The 17704-nt window shown below is 36.3% G+C and overlaps 1 protein-coding gene across 5 annotated transcripts in view; it reads right to left on the bottom strand.

The window, feature by feature from the left end:
- The window catches only part of SLC26A7 (solute carrier family 26 member 7), a 172833-nt gene that overhangs the window by 78131 nt on the left and 76998 nt on the right, over positions 1 to 17704 (bottom strand). For all 5 annotated transcript variants that reach the window (XM_047783621.1, XM_047783622.1, XM_047783623.1 and 2 more), the window contains exon 5: positions 7131 to 7295. In XM_047783621.1, the coding sequence (XP_047639577.1) occupies positions 7131 to 7295 (165 nt within the window). The remainder of the gene's footprint in view (positions 1 to 7130; positions 7296 to 17704) is intronic.

A 17704-nucleotide genomic window follows, 5' to 3' on the forward strand; every position in this document is an offset into this window, starting at 1 on the left:
GAGCTTGGCCCATGATAATTGAGTTGCTAAAATATTTGCCCTCTGATTTAGAATTTTAAAATAACCTTTATTACAAATTCCCATATAATTGTTCCGTATCCATATTAAACCCTCCACATTTTCTATCCCCTGTATCACTGATTGATTCCAGCTGCAGATGAACATTCCTTTTTTCTCCCCTTCAATTTACTCTGTCTATTTTTTAGGGTGTATTGAATGTCCTTAAAATTCACAATAGAAATGTCAAAATAAATGCAGAGAAAATGTGGGCTTTCATGAACCACTAAAGCATGTTCTTGATTCAGAAATCTCAGAGGGCCTATGCCTTCAGAGTGGATATGTTCTCCACATAGAGACCTTATTTGCACTTATTTAATTGTGATCTCATTCTCTATAAAAGAAAATGTTTCATTGGCTCTGACTTCCTTCTGACGTTTCTATCCCATTTTATTAACATTCTTGGTTCCTACTTCATAGCCTTCAGGGCTGTCCAAACTAGAAAAGTGCTGTGCTGGTACTTTAGGGATGTGAGTGGTAATGAAATTTCTTTAGAGTTCTGAAACTCCTCAATTTTAAGGAAGGAAATAAAAACTTCTGCAAAAGGTAGTTGACTATATTGCCAAACTTGCCTTGTGCTCTTGGGTTTAATGTATATCACTAGACATAATCATTTAGAAGAGTACTCATATAAAGCCATGCCAGTGAAAATAGCTTTGCCAAATTTATCATAGGCTGCTACAGGCTGAGACACTGGCACCATCTCAAAGAAACCCATATGTGCTAATATGAACTAGGAATTTTTGTAAGTTTTATTGTGCCTTTTGAAGAAAACATCCTTTCTAATAAGAAGATACATCATCATTTCTCAATGTTAAATACCATTTTTTTTGGCTTTTTGCCTTTTCTAGGGCTGCTCTCATGGCATATGGAGGTTCCCAGGCTAGAGGTCTAATTGGAGCTGTAGCTGCTGGTCTACGCCAGAGCCACAGCAATGCAGGATATGAGCCGCGTCTGCAACCTACACCACAGCTCATGGCAAGGCCAGATCCTTAATCTACTGAGCAAGGCCAGGACCGAACCCACAACCTCATGGTTCCTCATCGGATTCATTAACCACTGCACCATGAAGGGAACTCCATATACCAATTTTTAATTGTGGAAAAGAATTAGCCTTTTCCCTCTTATCTGTGTGGGGAAGCAACTATCAGTCAAAAATGTCAGTTAGATAAAAGCTTTATTTGGTCTTGACCTGCTATCTTCCTTCTCTCTGGCTGCCCTCTCTAGCAGCTTTTAGGCCACAAAAATTCTCGTAGTTAGACTTTTTCTCTAGATTTTGGTTTTGTCAATCAGAGAATTTGCCATCTAATGAGTATTACAATAAATTTCAAGCTTTTTTTTTTCTTTAAAAAAAAATATCTCTCAAAAAGGAACCCTTATACACTGTTGGTGGGAACGTAAATTGATGCAGCTATAATGAAAAACAGTATGTAGGTTTCTCAAAAAACTAAAAATATAGCTACCATATGACCCAGCATTTCTACTCCTGGGTATTTATCCAAAAAAAAAAAATGAAAATACTAATTTGAAAAGATACACCTACTTCAATTTCACAGAAGCACAGTTTACCATAGCCAAGATATGAAAGCAACCTACGTGTTCACCAATTTAGTTTGAATGGATAAAAGAAGATGTGATACCGTGGAATACTACTCAGCCATAAAAAATAACAAAAATTTGCCATTTGCAACAACATGGATTGACTTTGAGGATATTGTACTAAGTGAAATGTCAGAAAAAGACAAATACTATATGATACCACTTATATATGGCATCTTAAAAAAAAAGCTAGTTAATATAACAAAATAGAAAAAAAATTAATTTAAGAACAAGGGATAAAATGATTTGGAGTTCACGTTGTGGCTCAGCGGGTTAAGGACCCAACTAGTGTCCATGAGGATGAGGTTCCATTCCTGTCCTCACTCAGTGGGTTAAGGATCTGGTGTTGCCTTTAGCTATGGTGTATGTTCCAAACGTGGCTCAGATCCTGTGTGGCTATGACTGTGGCATCACAGGCAAACGGCTGCAGCTCTGATTCAACCCCTAGCCTGGGAACTTCCATATGCAGTAGGTGCAACTCCAAAAAGCAAAAAAATAATTATTTAACTGTTGAGCCAGGGTCCCAAGACAGAAGTGACTTGTAATATTATTGCTTCTGCTTATTTTTAAATTTATTTCAGAACTGTTTATAATTTATTAAATGAGTTGTATAACTGCTGGGAGGAGCAACTGAGCTGAATAGATGGACATATTTTAAAATAATCTAAAAAACATAGCATTTCTTTATTTCTGGTGACTAATCCTTACATTTATTTTTTAAAGTTTTATAAATTTTGGAATCATCTTTATTTATACTTTGTAAAACATTTATACTTATTTATACATCTTTATTTATACTTTGTAAAAAGAGATATAACTTTGTTTTATTATTTAGATTTAATTGATTAAGTCCTCTAGAGAGGAAAAGCATTAGTATGTATTACTTACACAGTACTTGTTTAAAAACTCTTTAATTTGTTATATCCAACCATTCATTAGTAGTACAAAGATGATCACTTCCATTAAATGAACACTTATTATGTTCTAGGCATTTCATTTTGGGAAAGAATCCCAATACATATTTTTTATTTATAATGATTTTTATTTTTTCCATTAAAGCTGGTTTACAGTGTTCTGTAAATTTTCTACTGTACAGTAAGGTGACCCAGTTACACATACATGTATACATTCTTTTTTCTCAATTATCATATTATTATATAGAGCAGGTCACATAAAGATATTTGATTATTTAGTCTGAATTTGGGCATCTCTGATTCTAAAGTTCCTTTCTCTGTTGCTTCTTTCTAAGGAAAAAAAAAGAAGACAGAAAAATTGTCTACCTGATTGCATGGGCTATAATAAAATCACTAGAGCTAAAATTTCACTGAGAAAAAACTAATATTTACCCAATATATAACAGAAGAAGAATGTGCACAGAATATTCTGTGATAATCTATATGGGAAAAGAATCTGAAAAAGAATGGATGTGTGTACATATATAACTGAATCACTTGTATAGCAGAAATTATCACAACACTTTAAATTAATAATAAAACTTTTTTTTTAAAAGAATGTGCAATACTTTGAATGCATTATGAAATATCCATAATTTTAAAAGAAAATTTTATTTGAAGTATATGAATTTAGAGACAAAATTTGAAGAACAAAGGGAAAAGTAAAACATTATATGTAAAGGAATTTAGGAAGACTAAATAAAAAGATGAATTAGACCTAATTCTATTCACTTTTTTTTAGAAATATAGGGAAGGTAGGGCATGATAGTATTCCAGCAGCTCCCTTTGCATATGAAGATCCCAGAAATGCTGGGAAAGACACTCAAAAGACCAGCAGAAAGCTTTAGTAGAGTTTAAAACTTCTAGGAGAACACCTCATATGAGGAAACTGGTTAATGGTTTTCAGCTAGAAGAGGAAGGGTGGCCTAAACACCTGTGCCTACTGGAGTTAGTAGCATGTGCTCTGCATTTCAGATGTAGAAAAGAGAGAAGTCTTATTACCACTCAAAAAGTACAAAGAAAGACAAATATCACATGATAGTGGATATTATATGTGGAATCTTATAAAATGACACAAATGAACTTATTTACAAACATAGAAAACAAACTTGTGGTTATCAAAGAGGGAAGGGAGCTGTCTTTACTTTGTCTTGTTCTGTCTCTATGCTGCCTTCAGCTCTCCTCTTTCACTTCCCACATAAATGACCCAGGGGAAAGTTCAGATTTACACTATCATCATCAGATTCTTTTTCAGCCTAGCTATACCAAAACACACCTTGCAAATGCCCCAGTGTAACCTATGCATGATGCAAAATTATTTCTTAATCTAATACTCAGATTGCAATTTTTGACTTTGCAATATCAGCATTAATTTTGAAACCTTGGCAAAGAACCAAAACACCATTCCAATCTAGGAACCAAACAGTACAGGGCTTTGTGACGTTGAAAAGCAAGGCGAGGTGTTCCTGTTGTTGCTCAGTGGTGACGAATCTGAGTGGTATCCATGGAGATGCAAGTTCATCTCTGGCCTTGCTCAGTGGGTTGGGGATTCATCGCTGCAATGGTGATGTGTGTGTTGCAGATCTGGCATTGCTATGGCTGTGGCATGGGCCAGCAGCAGTAGCTCCAATTCGACTCCTAGCACGGGAACTTCCATGTGCTACAGGTGCAGCCCTAAAAAGCAAAAAAAAAAAAAAGAAAAAGAAAAGTAAGGACAACTTTTCTTTGTTTTCCATCTCTATGAAGCACAGCAACTTCTACCCAGTAATGTGAATTCAGTCAACCATCTAAAAATATTTCTAAATCTGATTCTACTTCAGTATGAAAACTTACAAAAGATCCCTCCCCCAAAAAACAGTGTCTGACTACAAGGCAAAGAAAAAGTAGCTTGCAATTTATCTTCCAGGAAAACAAAATTTAAAAAAATCATACACAAAGCACTTCTATGTAGCTTCTTATGCATATTGACATCAGAGAAACAGGCTGAAAGACCAAATGTCATTCCCATATCAGATAACCCAGCTTTTTTTTTTTTAACACAACTAGTGAAAGAAAGAATGATTATTTGCGTAACATGAATGTGACTGAAGTGGCTGATTTGTAAACTGCACGCATTTCTTTACACTGCACTTGTACAGACAAGCACGTTGTTCCCAGCCACAGAGGTCAAGACAGAATCCAGTACTGATCTGGTTCCGTCGGTGCACACCTGGCATCACGAAAAGTCTTAACTCAGCCAGTCACCTGATAACTTACAGCTACTTGGGTCAGCTTTTGTTTTATCTGGAGCTTGGAATTAAGTTGCTTCCATTTCGAGTAGCTGAAGTGTTCTTGTTTTAGTTTTAAGCTTTCTCATGATGAATCAATAGCTGGGTATGATATTACTTAAATAACAAAAATTCAGAACCAACTTCCAGCTCCATGTTGCCTATTACTATTGTTATTAACTCCTTAACCAACTAATCAGATAAACCCACATTTAAACAGATGAGTTATATTATTTTTATATATCAAAATGGCAAATTTTTTAAATGGTAATAGAATTGACAATGATAAGAATAAATTATTTGATACTTTTCTGACAAAAATATTACTCACTTTTGATCTAGTGATTCCATAACTAAGAATTTATCTTTTTAAATTTTTTATTATAGTTGATTTACAATGTCCTGTCAAATTCTTCTGTACAGCAAAGTGACCTTTTTTCTCTTTTTCTCACATTACTCTCCATCATGTTCCATCACAAGTGATTAAATATAGTTCCCTGTGCTATACGGCAGGATCTCATTGCTTATCCACTCCAAATGCAATGGTTTTGCATTTACCAACGCCAAACTCCTAGTCCATCCCACTCCCTTCTGAAGGGAACCACAAGTCTGTTCTCCATGCACATGAGTTTGTTTCTTTTCTATAGATCGGTTCATTTGTGCCATATATTAGATTCCACATATAAGTGATATCATATAGGCCAATATCTTGGTTGTGAGCCACTCAGGAAGTCCAAAATATAAGCCAATATCTTTGATGAATATAGATGCAAAAATTGTCAACAAAATTTTAGCCAACTTAAGCCAACAATGTATAAAAAATATCATACACCACAACTAAGTGAGATTCATCCCAGGTTCACAGGGATGGTTCAACATACACAAATCAACTGTCATACACTATATTAACAAAAGTCAAAAACCACATGATCATCTCAATAGATGCAGGAATTTATTTTAGTGAAGTCATCAGGGATGCAAACAACAACATACAAATAAAACAAAACTTCATCGAGGTGAAACACCATTAATCACCTCAATAACAGGAATTAGATGAATAAGTTATTGAACTTCCAAAGATTGAGCTACTATTCAGCCATTTCTTAAGAGTAAGAAAATTAAGAATAGGAATACTCCCATTATAAAACCTTAATGTTATTTAATATATAGCATTACACTGTAGGAGACCAGCATATGCCACTCCAAAGTATGTCTCTTTGGTATAAAAATTATTCTTAGCTTATTATTTTGAGAAACAGCAGACACAGGGAAGCTCTGAAAACAGTATTAATTATCCTTTTGTAAGGGAAATTTATTTTTATAAAGGAAATCTCTTTTTGCAAGGGTGTCTTCCTCTCACCACCAGGAAGAAAAAGATGACTCTAAATCACAATGGAGATTGTCATCTACCCATATTTACTATACTTTTCATGATCACATTCTCATAACTTGCTTCCCCCACACTTTTATATCTTTATTTTAACTGAAGATGGTATTTAAGTTCAATATCTAGCCACTTCTTTTGAGTTACTTATCCCTGAGTTTCTTCCATGTGTATATGAAATATACATGCTAATAGATTTGGGGTTGTTTTTCTCTTATTAATTTGTCTTTTGCTACAGGGCCCCCAACCTCTCAAGGGTAGAAGGAAAAGTAAACTTTCCTCCTCTACAAATCAAATTAAATAAAATGAAGTTTGGTTGCCCTCAACTTCATTAACAAAACATTATTTTCTTATTTAGTGCCAATAGGATGTGACTTCTTGAGCAGTAACAGGTTTTGGATCAGCTCCAGAAAGAGATCAAGGATGTTATGGATAATACATTGAAACCAGACAGATGTTCCATTCTCAGGTTCAAGTGACTTTTAATAACTGATTGTCTGCTGTTGGGTCTCCAGGTTCCAATTTTGACCAGACCTCTGATTTCATCTATTACAGCGTTCACAATACTGGAAGAATGTGGTAGGGTGTATTGCTAAACTGGGCCACATAAGTGGTCAAAAAATTCAAGTTATTTGTTTCTAACTATGTCCCTAAATTACATTTATTTATTAAAAAGAATTACTTCCCAAATGAGTAGGTTTCGCTCAATAAACTAGTTTCTTGCACTCAATAACATTTAAAAATCCTAAAAGATTTTATTTAAGCCCAAGTTGCTTTAATATAGAAAAATCTCAGGATTACAATTAATTAAATTGTACTTTGTGAAACATACATGCACAAGATATATGAACAAAGACATGGAAGACTCACGTAAAAGAATCCAAGTGGTCCAGATATATACGGCATTTTTATTCCCAAGAGATATTTGACTTGTGAAGTCACAACGTGGGTGGCAGCCCCAGTTGTCATTGCACTGATCACAGGCTCAGTAAGCAGGAACGTGGCACTGCCCAGTTGTAGCACAAACATGGCCACCTAAGGAGACAAAGGACGATGTAATTTCCCTATATTTCTAGAGGGGTTAATATCTGACACAATTTCATTTTCACTGCACAGACAGAGGGAACTGATATGAAATGCGCTTCTTAAATTGTATATATTTAATAGCTAGAGTTTTCTTGAGAACATTACTAGGTTCTACAACTTTACAAATGTTTTTGGGCACAATTATAAGTTCTCCAATTAAAGTCAACAATTTTTTTCTGAATATTGACTTTTCTTTTTTTCTCTTTTCTTAATCTTACATGTTACCAAAAAAGGAAATATATTCAAATCAGTTAATATATAGGATTCTGTGGGAGAAAATCAAATTTGCATTATCATATCTATATCTTCTAAAATCCAAAAGACATGATTCAGTAATTTATAGCCAGTAAGCTTAAAACCACAAAAGTGTTGAGGAGAAAAAGCCATTTCTTAAGTTTTCTCAGGTTCTGTGCAATGGAAACACACTGTTTTGGCTAGATATTCTGTCAAATAGCTGTGAAGGGCCAATATTAAGAAGACATCAGGATGGATGTGTATATGGAGAAGAGAAAAAGGGAGATAGTTTACAGGAGATATGTCTTAAGAAACCCTGGAATCAGTAGGAAAGTCATTTTATTTAAATATTTCCTTTCTGTTCCTAATATCATGTTGCACTGGAAAGCTATTCCATGGCCAGACAAAATCATCTCATCTAAATAGAAGCTGTGCATTGAGCTCTGCTGGGCAAAAGGTGACATTAAAAATCAAATGTCCTTTCTCAGTTAATACTGCAATGATTATTTCCAAGAGAAAAATTTGAGGAATTGGCAACTCTCTGACTAAATACAACTAAATAAACTCAGTCACAGAAATTTACATAGAAATTTTGAAAGTAATATTAAATTACATTCACAAGTATCCACACTGGAAAAGGAACACAAAGTGGGGCATGCTGATATATCTTCTCAATGTGTTAATTATAATATTTAGGCCAGTTCTTAAAATTCTTGTTGAAAAGTAAGATTAATTATTAAAGAAATCAAAGGAAAGAATAGCAATGAGATATCCTTTGATCAAGAGGTCACAGTGACTAAAACAGGAAATATGAAGTGCTAAGTACCACCAGAGTATAACACTGCAAAACATTTCCATCATATCACAATGCCCCTTGGCCAAAAGCAATAATACTCCAAATTAATATTAGCGCTGAGTTTCCTAGGCTTAAATCTGAATACTTAAGTTCTGATCCTGGTGACACAGGTGTAAGTGGAACACAATGACTTGGCAACACTTGATTCACAGTCTGTTGAATTTTCATCCTGAAAACACCATCGTTAAGAAAAAACCTTGAATCTATGTTTCTGAAGCAACTATCTACTAGTTAGTTCCAATTTGTGACTCTTATAGGCCATGATGATGAAATTAGCATATTATTGGGGTAAGATGAACATGAGCATAGGAGGAGGTCTAAGATGGCAGAGTAGCAGGATGTAAGTCTTATCTACTATCACAAATACATTGAAAATACAACATGTGGAACAAATCATACAGAAAAATTGCAAAAAAACCGACAAAAAAACCTCAAGACAATGATAGAAAAAGAAAAACATTCCAAACCAGATAGGACATAAGAAAGAAGAACAAGAGAAAAAGGAGTGAAAGGGACCTGCTCTCCCAGGAGGGAGCTGGAAAGAGGAACAGCTCCTGCATCTCAGGAAGTTCCCCCACCAGCCATGAGATCATCCAAAAATGGAGGCAGATCATCTGAAGCAGTTAAAAAGGAGACCGTCCTCCATAAACAGTCAGTGTGACAGGCAACTATAGGCAGGTGCCAGCAGGTGTTAGGAACTAAAGCTTTGACCTTAGAGATAAGACCAAAAGAGGGAACTGGGGCCTGCTACGTGGGGGAAAAAGCAAGGTTAGCCATGCGGAAACAGCCTGGAGGGACTAGAGTATAGGGTGATCACAATGGAAAGCATCTAAGCGGAGGCATCCCAGTTGGGCTTAGAGACCAGATGCCATTGTTTGGAGGTGCTGGAAGGAAGGGGCAGGATCCACCACTACAGCCTTGTTCCCTATGCCCACTTTCTCAAGCTTCAGGACACTTCCTTTCTCAGCTCAGGAACCACTTGGCCTTAGCAGCTGCCTAGCAATGCCTGGGAAGTAGCTGGACCCTTAAGACTACAAACTTCTTGGAGCAGGTGAAATAACTGCCTGGAGGAGCAAACCAAGTTCCAGGTTCCTGCCAGCAGGGTGCCCAAGCTAGTAGAGCCCAACCTGTTCCAAAAGAGCTGCCAGCAGTGGTGGTGCACATTCCCCCCCAACTCTCGGAGATCAGGGAAAACACAGGTGTTTTGGCGCCACCCGCAGAATCTGCAGAGGCTGACCAGCAGGGAATGCTCCATAAAGGCTGCTGGCAGCATGCCCACTTCCTGCAAAAGCAGTGACCTACTTGAGCAGGGAAAACACAGGTGTCTCAGCTCCACCCAGAGAGCGTGCCCATTCCTGTGAGAGGGACACCAGTGCCCGCTCCCTACCAATCCAGGAAAACACAGGTGCCTTGGATCTAGCCAGAGAATCTACAGTGGTTCATGCCAGCAAAGGAGCACCATAAAAACTGCTGGGGGCAGCACCCACTTCCTGCAAAAGCAGTGACCTACCTGAGCAGAGAAAACACAGGCAAATACTGGCATCTCAGCTCTGCCCAGAGAATCTGCAAAGGCTCGTGCCAGCACAAGAGCACCCATTCCCATAAGAGGGCTGTAGATGCCCACTCTCCATCAATGAAGGAAAACACAGGTGCCTTGGCTCTGCCCAGAGAATCTGCAGAAGCTCATGACAGCAAAGCAGTGCCCGAAAAGCTTCTGGTGGTAGTGCCCATTCCCACGAGAGGGCTGCGAATGCCTGCTCTCTGACCAAGCTATAGGCTGCCTAACTAGCAAATAGCATAAGATACAGTACCCCTGCCAGTGGCCCTGTAAAGGCTCATGTCAGTGGCACTCTTCCCACACCAAGAGAGCCAGGGGAAGCCCATTAACCCACATTCCAATCTGCAGGGCTACGGAGAGCACTGCTACCAGCAGCAAGGCAGGGGGATGGACTGCCAGAAACACACATCCTGCAGTTACAGAGCGAGCCCATGTGCCCCTGAAGATTTAGAGAGAGATCTCTAGAGTGGCCAAGCAAGGAGAGTGCTGGCAGAAGAGCAGCACCTGCTCCTAAATCTACAGTGAGCAGTCCCTAGAGCCAATCCAGCAAAAAGGTATACATGAACCACTACCACCCCCGAGAACTCCAGGACTGGGCACCTGCTTCAACATCTACATACCAACTGTCAGGGGGATGATAAACAGAAACAACCAAGAAGCAGCTTTCAGACAAGGGAACAAGACAAAGACACACAAAACCACTAAATGATGATAAGATAGGCAATTTACCTGAAAATTCAGAATAATGATAGTAAAGATGATCCAAGATCTTAAAAAAGAATGGAGACAAATATTGAGAATTAAAAAATATGTTTAACAAAGAGCTAGAGGATTTAAAGAGCAAAATAAATAGTGCAACAGCTGAAACGAAAAATAATCTAGATGGACCAATAGTAGGTTAACAGAGGCAGAAGAACGAATAAGTGAGGTGGAAGACAGAGTAGTATAAATCACTGCTTCAGAAAAGAATAAAGAAAAGAAATGAAAAAAAAAAAAAAAACAGAGGGTGGATTCAGAGACTTCTGGAACAACATTAAATGTACCAAAATTCACATAATAGGGGTTCCAGAAGAAGAAGAGAGAGATAAAGGACCAGAGAAAATATTTGAAGAGATTATAACTGAAAATATGGAAAAGGAAACACTCAAGTGAAAAAAGCACAGAGAATTTCATACAAAATAAACCCAAGAATAAATACAGCAAGACACATACTAATCAGACTGACAAAAATTAAATTCAAAGAAAAAATATTAGAGCCACAAGGGAGAAGCAACGAATCACATATAAGGGAATTCCCATAATGATAACAGCTGATTTTTCACTAGAAACTCTACAAGCCAGAAGGGAGTGGCAAAATGTATTTGAGGTTATGAAGAGGAGGAGCCTAGAGCCAAGAATACTCTACCCAGCCAAGTTCTCATTCAGATTTGATGGAGAGATCAGAAGCTTCACAGACAAGCAAAAGCTAACAATTCAGAACCCCCAAATCAGCTCTACATCAACTACTAAAGGAACTTCTCTAAGCAAAGAAGGAAAAGCCACGATTGGAAACAAGAATATTAAAAATGAAGAAGCCCACTGGAAAAAGCAAAGATAATTTAAAAGCAGGAAATTACCCACTGATAAATATGATATTGAAACTAGCAAGTAAGAGAAGAGGAGAGGACAAATGCAGAACCTTGAAAATGCATTTGAAATTAAGGAGACCACCAAGACAAAACAATTCTGCACTTAGATAGATGGATATATCAAAATAGAAGGGCACCCGCTAATCAAATAACTATAATGGTCACACACATAAAAAAGAAAAAGCAAGCCAAACATAACATGGTCAGCAAATCGCAAGGAAAAAAAAAAAAAAAGAGGAAGGGAAGAAAAAATACCCAAAATAGAAATCCCCCCAAAAATTAAATAAATAACAATAAATACATATGAATCCATAATTACATTGAATTAAATGGATTAAATGCTCCAACTAAAAGAAAAATACTAGCTAAATGGATTCAAAACCAAGACCCATATAATGCTGTCTACAGGAGACCCACTTCAGATCTAAGGACACATATAAGACTTAAAATGAGGGGATGGAATAAAATATTACATGGAAATGGAAATTATAGGCAAGTTGGAGTAGCAATACTCATATCAGACAAAATAGGTTTTAAAATAAAGAAGACAAGAGACAAAGAAGGACATTACATAATGATCAAAGTATCAAACAAGAAGAAATAACAATTTTAAAAATATATGCACCCAACATAGGAGCAACACAATAAATAAGGCAACTACTAACAGCCATGAAAGGGTAAATTGACAGTAACACAATAATAGGGGGGACTTTAACACCCTACTTACAGCAATGGACAGATCACCCAAACAGAAAATCAGCAAGGAAACACAAGCCTTAAAAGATAACACTAGACCAAATACACTTGACTGATATCTATAGAACTTTTCACCCCAAAGCAGCAGAATATACTTTCTTCTGAAGTGCACACCGAGCATTCTCCAGGTTAGATCACATCTTGGGACAGAGATCAAGCCATGATAAATTTTTAAAAATCGAAATTACTTCAAGCATTTTCTCTGATCATAATGATATAAGACTAGAAATAAACTACAAGAAAAAAAGCAAAAAACACAAACTCTTGGAAGTTAAAACAATATGATACCAAACAACAAAAGGATAATTGAAGAAATCAAAGAGGAAATTAAAAGATACATACAGACGAATGTCAAGGAAGATAAACAATCCAAAACCTATGGGACACAGCAAAAGCAGTTCTTAGAGGGAAGTTTATAGCAATATAATCTTATCTCAGGAATAAGAAAAAACTCAAAAAAACAACTTAAACTTACCCCTTACACATCTAGAGAAGGAACAATAGGCAAAGTCCAAAATTAGTAGAAGGGAAGAAGTCATAAATAAAAAGCAGAAATTAATAACATGAGACAAAGAAAACAATTGAGAAGATCTATGAAACCAAAAGTTGGTTCTTTGAAAAGATCAAGAAAATTAATAAACCATTATCCATAATCAACAAGAAAAAAAAAGGGAGAGGGTTCAAATCAATAAAATTAGAAATGAGAAAGGTGAAGTTACAACTGACAATGCAGAAATATAAAGGATCATGAGAGAGTGCTATGAGCAACTGTATGCCAATAAAATTGACAACATAGAAGAAATGGATAGATTATTACAACCTATCAAGACTGAACTAGGAAGAAATAGAAACTGTGACTAGACCAATCACAAGTGCTGAAATTGAAAATGTGATTTAAAAACTTCCAAAAAAACAAAAGTCCAGGATCTGACAGCGTCTCAGCTGAGTTCTATGAAACATTAAGAGAAGAATTAATACCCCTTATTCTGAAACTTTTCTATAAAATTGCAGTGGAAGGAAAACTCCCATGCTCATTCTACAAAGCCATCATTACCCTGATAGCAAAACCAAAGATACTGCAAAAAAGAAAGAAAGGAAGAAAAGAAAGGAAGGAAGGAGGGAAGGAGGGAAGGAGGGAAGGAGGGAAGGAGGGAAGGAAGGAAGGAAGGAAGGAAGGAAGGAAGGAAGAAAGAAAGAAAGAAAGAAAGAAAGAAAGAAAGAAAGAAAGAAAGAAAGAAAGAAAGAAAGAAAGAAAGAAAGAAAGAAAGAAAGATTTCTTTTGAAAGAAAGAAAGAAGAAAGAAGAAAGAAAGAAAGAAAGAAAGAAAGAAAGAAAGAAAGAAAGTAAGTTAGTTACAGGCCAATATCACTAATGAACATAGATGCAAAAATCCTCAACAAAATATTAGTAAACCACATACAAATATATATTTAAAAGATCATACACCATGATCAAGTAGGATTTATCCCACAGATGCAAGTATTCTTCAAAATCCACAAATCTATCAATGTCACACACCACATCAATAAACTGAAAAATGAAAACCATGTAATCATCTCAATAGAAGCAGAAAAAGTTTTTGACAAAACATAATACCCATTTCTGATAAAAAATCCTCCAGAAAATGGGCATAGAGGGGAACTACCTCAATATAATAAAATCTATTTATGACAAACCCACAGCCAACATTATTCTCAATGGTGAAAAACTGAAAGCATTTCCACTAAGATCAGGAACAAGACAAAGATGTCCTCTTTCACCAGTGTTATTCAACATAGTCTTGGAAGTCCTAGTCATGGCAATCAGAGAAGAAAAAGAAAGAAAAGGAATACAAATTGGAAAAGAAAAAGTAAAACTATCACTGTTTGCACATGACATGATACTATACCTTGAAAGTCCTAAAGACACTACCAGAAAGAAACTACTACTAGAGATCATCGATAGATTTGGTAAAGTTACAGGATACGAAATTAATACACAGAAATTGACTGCATTTCCATATACTAACAATGAAAATCAGAAACAGAAATTAGGGAAACAATCCCATTTACCAATGCATCAAAAAGAATAAAATACCTAGGAATAAACCTACCTAAAGAGACAAAAGACCTGTACTCTGAAAACTATAAGATGCTGATGAAAGAAATTAAAGAAGACACAAATAGATGGAAAAATAAACCATGCTCTTGGATTGGAAGAATCAATGCAGTCAAAATTACAATACTACCTAAGACAATCTACAGATTCAATGCAATCCCTATGAAATTACCAATGACATTCTTTATAGAACTAGAATAAAATATTTTAAAATTTGTATGGGATCACAAAAGACCTCAGATAGCCAAAGAAATATTGAAAAGAAAAAAACAGAACTGAAGGAATCAAGCTCCTGACTTCAGACCCTAATACAAAGCTACAGTCATCAAAACAGTATGGTACTGGCACAAAAACAGAAATATATATCAATGGAACAGGATAGAAAGCCCATAAATAAACCCAAACACCTATGATCAATTAATCTATGACAAAGCAGTCAAGAACACACAATGGAAGAAAGATAGTATCTTCAATAAATGGTGCTGGGAAAACTGGACCACTGCATGTAAGAGAATGAAATTAGAACACTGCCTAACACCATACACAAAAACAAACTCAAAATGGATTCAATACCTAATGCATGACCAGACACCATAAAATTCCTAGAGGAAAATATAGACAGAATGCTCTTTGATCTAAATCACAGCAACATCTTGTTTGACCCACCTCCCAGAATAATGACAATGAAGACAAATAAACCAATGGGACATAATTAACCTTCTGCACAGCAAAGAAAACCATTAAAACAACAAAAATACAACCCAGAGAATGGGAGAGTTTTTGCAAATGACTTATCTGACAAAATACATAAACAACTCATACAACCCAACAACAAAAAAATGACTCAATTGAAAAATGGCAGAAAATCTAAATAGACATTTCTCCAAAGAAAACATGCAGATGGCCAGCAGGCACATGAAAAAATGCTCAATATCACTAATTATTAGAGAAATGAAAATCAAACTACAATGATGTATCACCTCAAACCAGTTAGAGTTGCCATCATTAACAAGTCAACAAATAACAAATGCTGCAGAGGATGTGGAGAAAGGGGAACACTCCTCCGTTGTTGGTAGGAATGTCACTGGTACAATCCCTATGGAAACAGTACAGAAATACCTCAGAAAACTAAATATAGAAGTACCGTATGACCCAGCAATCCCACTCCTGGGCATACATCCAGACAAAAATTTCATTGAAAAAGATACATGCACCTATATGTTCATCACAGCATTACTCACAATAGCCAAGACATGGAAACAACCTAATGCCCATCAGGAAGATGTGGTATATATAAACAATGGAATAGTACTCAGCCATAAAAATGGATGAAACCATGCCATTTGCAGCAACATGGATGGAACTAGAGACTTTCATACTGAGTAAAGTAAGTCAGAAAGAGAAAGATACCATATGATATCACTTATACATGGAGTCTAAAATATGTCACAAACTATAGATCACGAACGTGGTTGACAGACTTTTCTTTGCCAGGGGAGGGAGTGGGATGGACTGGGAGTTTGGCATTAGTAGATGAAAACTATAATATTTGGAGTGGATAAGCAATGAAATCCTGCCGTATAACACAAGAAACTATATCCAATCACTTATGATGGCAGATGCTGGAGCATAATGTGATAAAAAAGAATGTGTATGTATGATAGCTGTGTCACTTCTCTGTACAGCAGAAATTAACAGAACAGTGTAAATCAATCATAATAATTTTTTTAAAAAGATTAACATGAACACCAGAGATGTGGATTTTTTTTTCTTTTTCTGACCACACCCGGGGCATATGGAAGTTCTTAGGAGGGATCAAATCCAACTTATGCCACAGCTGCAGCAATGCCAGATCCTTAAACCAGTGTGCCAGGCTGGGGATTGAACCAGAGCCTCCAGAGAGACAAGTCAGATCATTAACCCACTGTGCCAGAGTGGGAAGTCCAGAGAATTGGATTTTCATTTGAGCTAAAGGGATCATACGAGCAGTCCACTCTTTGAAATTGTGAAAATTTTTTGTATATATGGAATTTTATCCATACATTGAATGTTAGAAACTTCTTATCTATATACCAAGAAATTTTATCTTCACTTATTTTGAGAAGCAAACTCCTTTGTGAGGCCTTGTATATATCATCACCATTTTACCTTCCGGTTTTTATTTGTTCCTAATTTCCAGCACCTAATAGAGGGGTTAATGATTTTTCATGCCTGAGAAGCAAAGGCCACCTAACCTGAAGTGATTCACCAACGACTGCCAACTAATCAACATCTTCTAGTAGCAGTTTCTTTGTCATTTCCACAACCTGGATATTAGACCCACAACCTGAGTGTTATAGATGGAAGAGTACAGGAAAAGTATAAGATATAAAAAGAGTTTATACATTTCAAATGTTGAAAATATATGTTCCTACCATATAATATAAACCATAAAAGATGGAATATCTACCTTTAAAACTTATCCAAAGCCTCAAGGTATTTATGTAACACTCTACTTGTACATATTTTCTTTTTCTTTTTTGGCCATACCCATGGCATATGGAAGTTCCCAGGTGAGGGATCAAATCTGAGCCCCAGCTGCAACCTGTGCCCTAGCTGCAGCAATGCACTGGGCCAACGATCAAAACTGTACCTCAGCAACAACCCAAGCTGCCACAGAGACAATGTCAGATCCTTAACCTGCTTTGCCACAGAGGTAACTCCTACTTGTACATATTTTTATGCTTAAAAAAAATCTTCCCAGCAAGGGATAAATCCCAAAAATGGAGAATTCTTGACTGTGAAAGTTCAATAAGCCCCTTAATACTGCATTTCTCAACAACCCATTATGTATGTAAGTGATGACTGCAAACATATAAGATTTAACTAAAGAGAATTACTTTCTTCTAGAAGATGACATTTTCTATAACTCGAATGGCAGACATTTTAAGAAGGACAGAGAGGAAGAGGAGGAGGAGGGATTAGACAAGGAGGAGAAAGAGAAGAAGGAAAAATTTAAGGACTTCCCTTTCCCTACCACCCAAACTTCAACAGTTTATTCACATCAAAATTAGGGATCTAGCATACAGAGGCCAAAGTACACATCTTAAAGGCAGCAAGTACCTGGGCAACAGGGTCTCTGTAAGAGGTATCCACAGATGGAACAGTGCTTTCCAAGATTATCCTGGAACTTAAGTATGTAAAATGAGGAACCTTTTAGAATGTTTCAATTTTAAACAAATATTTTAAA

The sequence above is a fragment of the Phacochoerus africanus genome, chromosome 6, assembly GCF_016906955.1.
Source record: "Phacochoerus africanus isolate WHEZ1 chromosome 6, ROS_Pafr_v1, whole genome shotgun sequence".
In the NCBI taxonomy this organism is placed as follows: domain Eukaryota; kingdom Metazoa; phylum Chordata; class Mammalia; order Artiodactyla; family Suidae; genus Phacochoerus; species Phacochoerus africanus.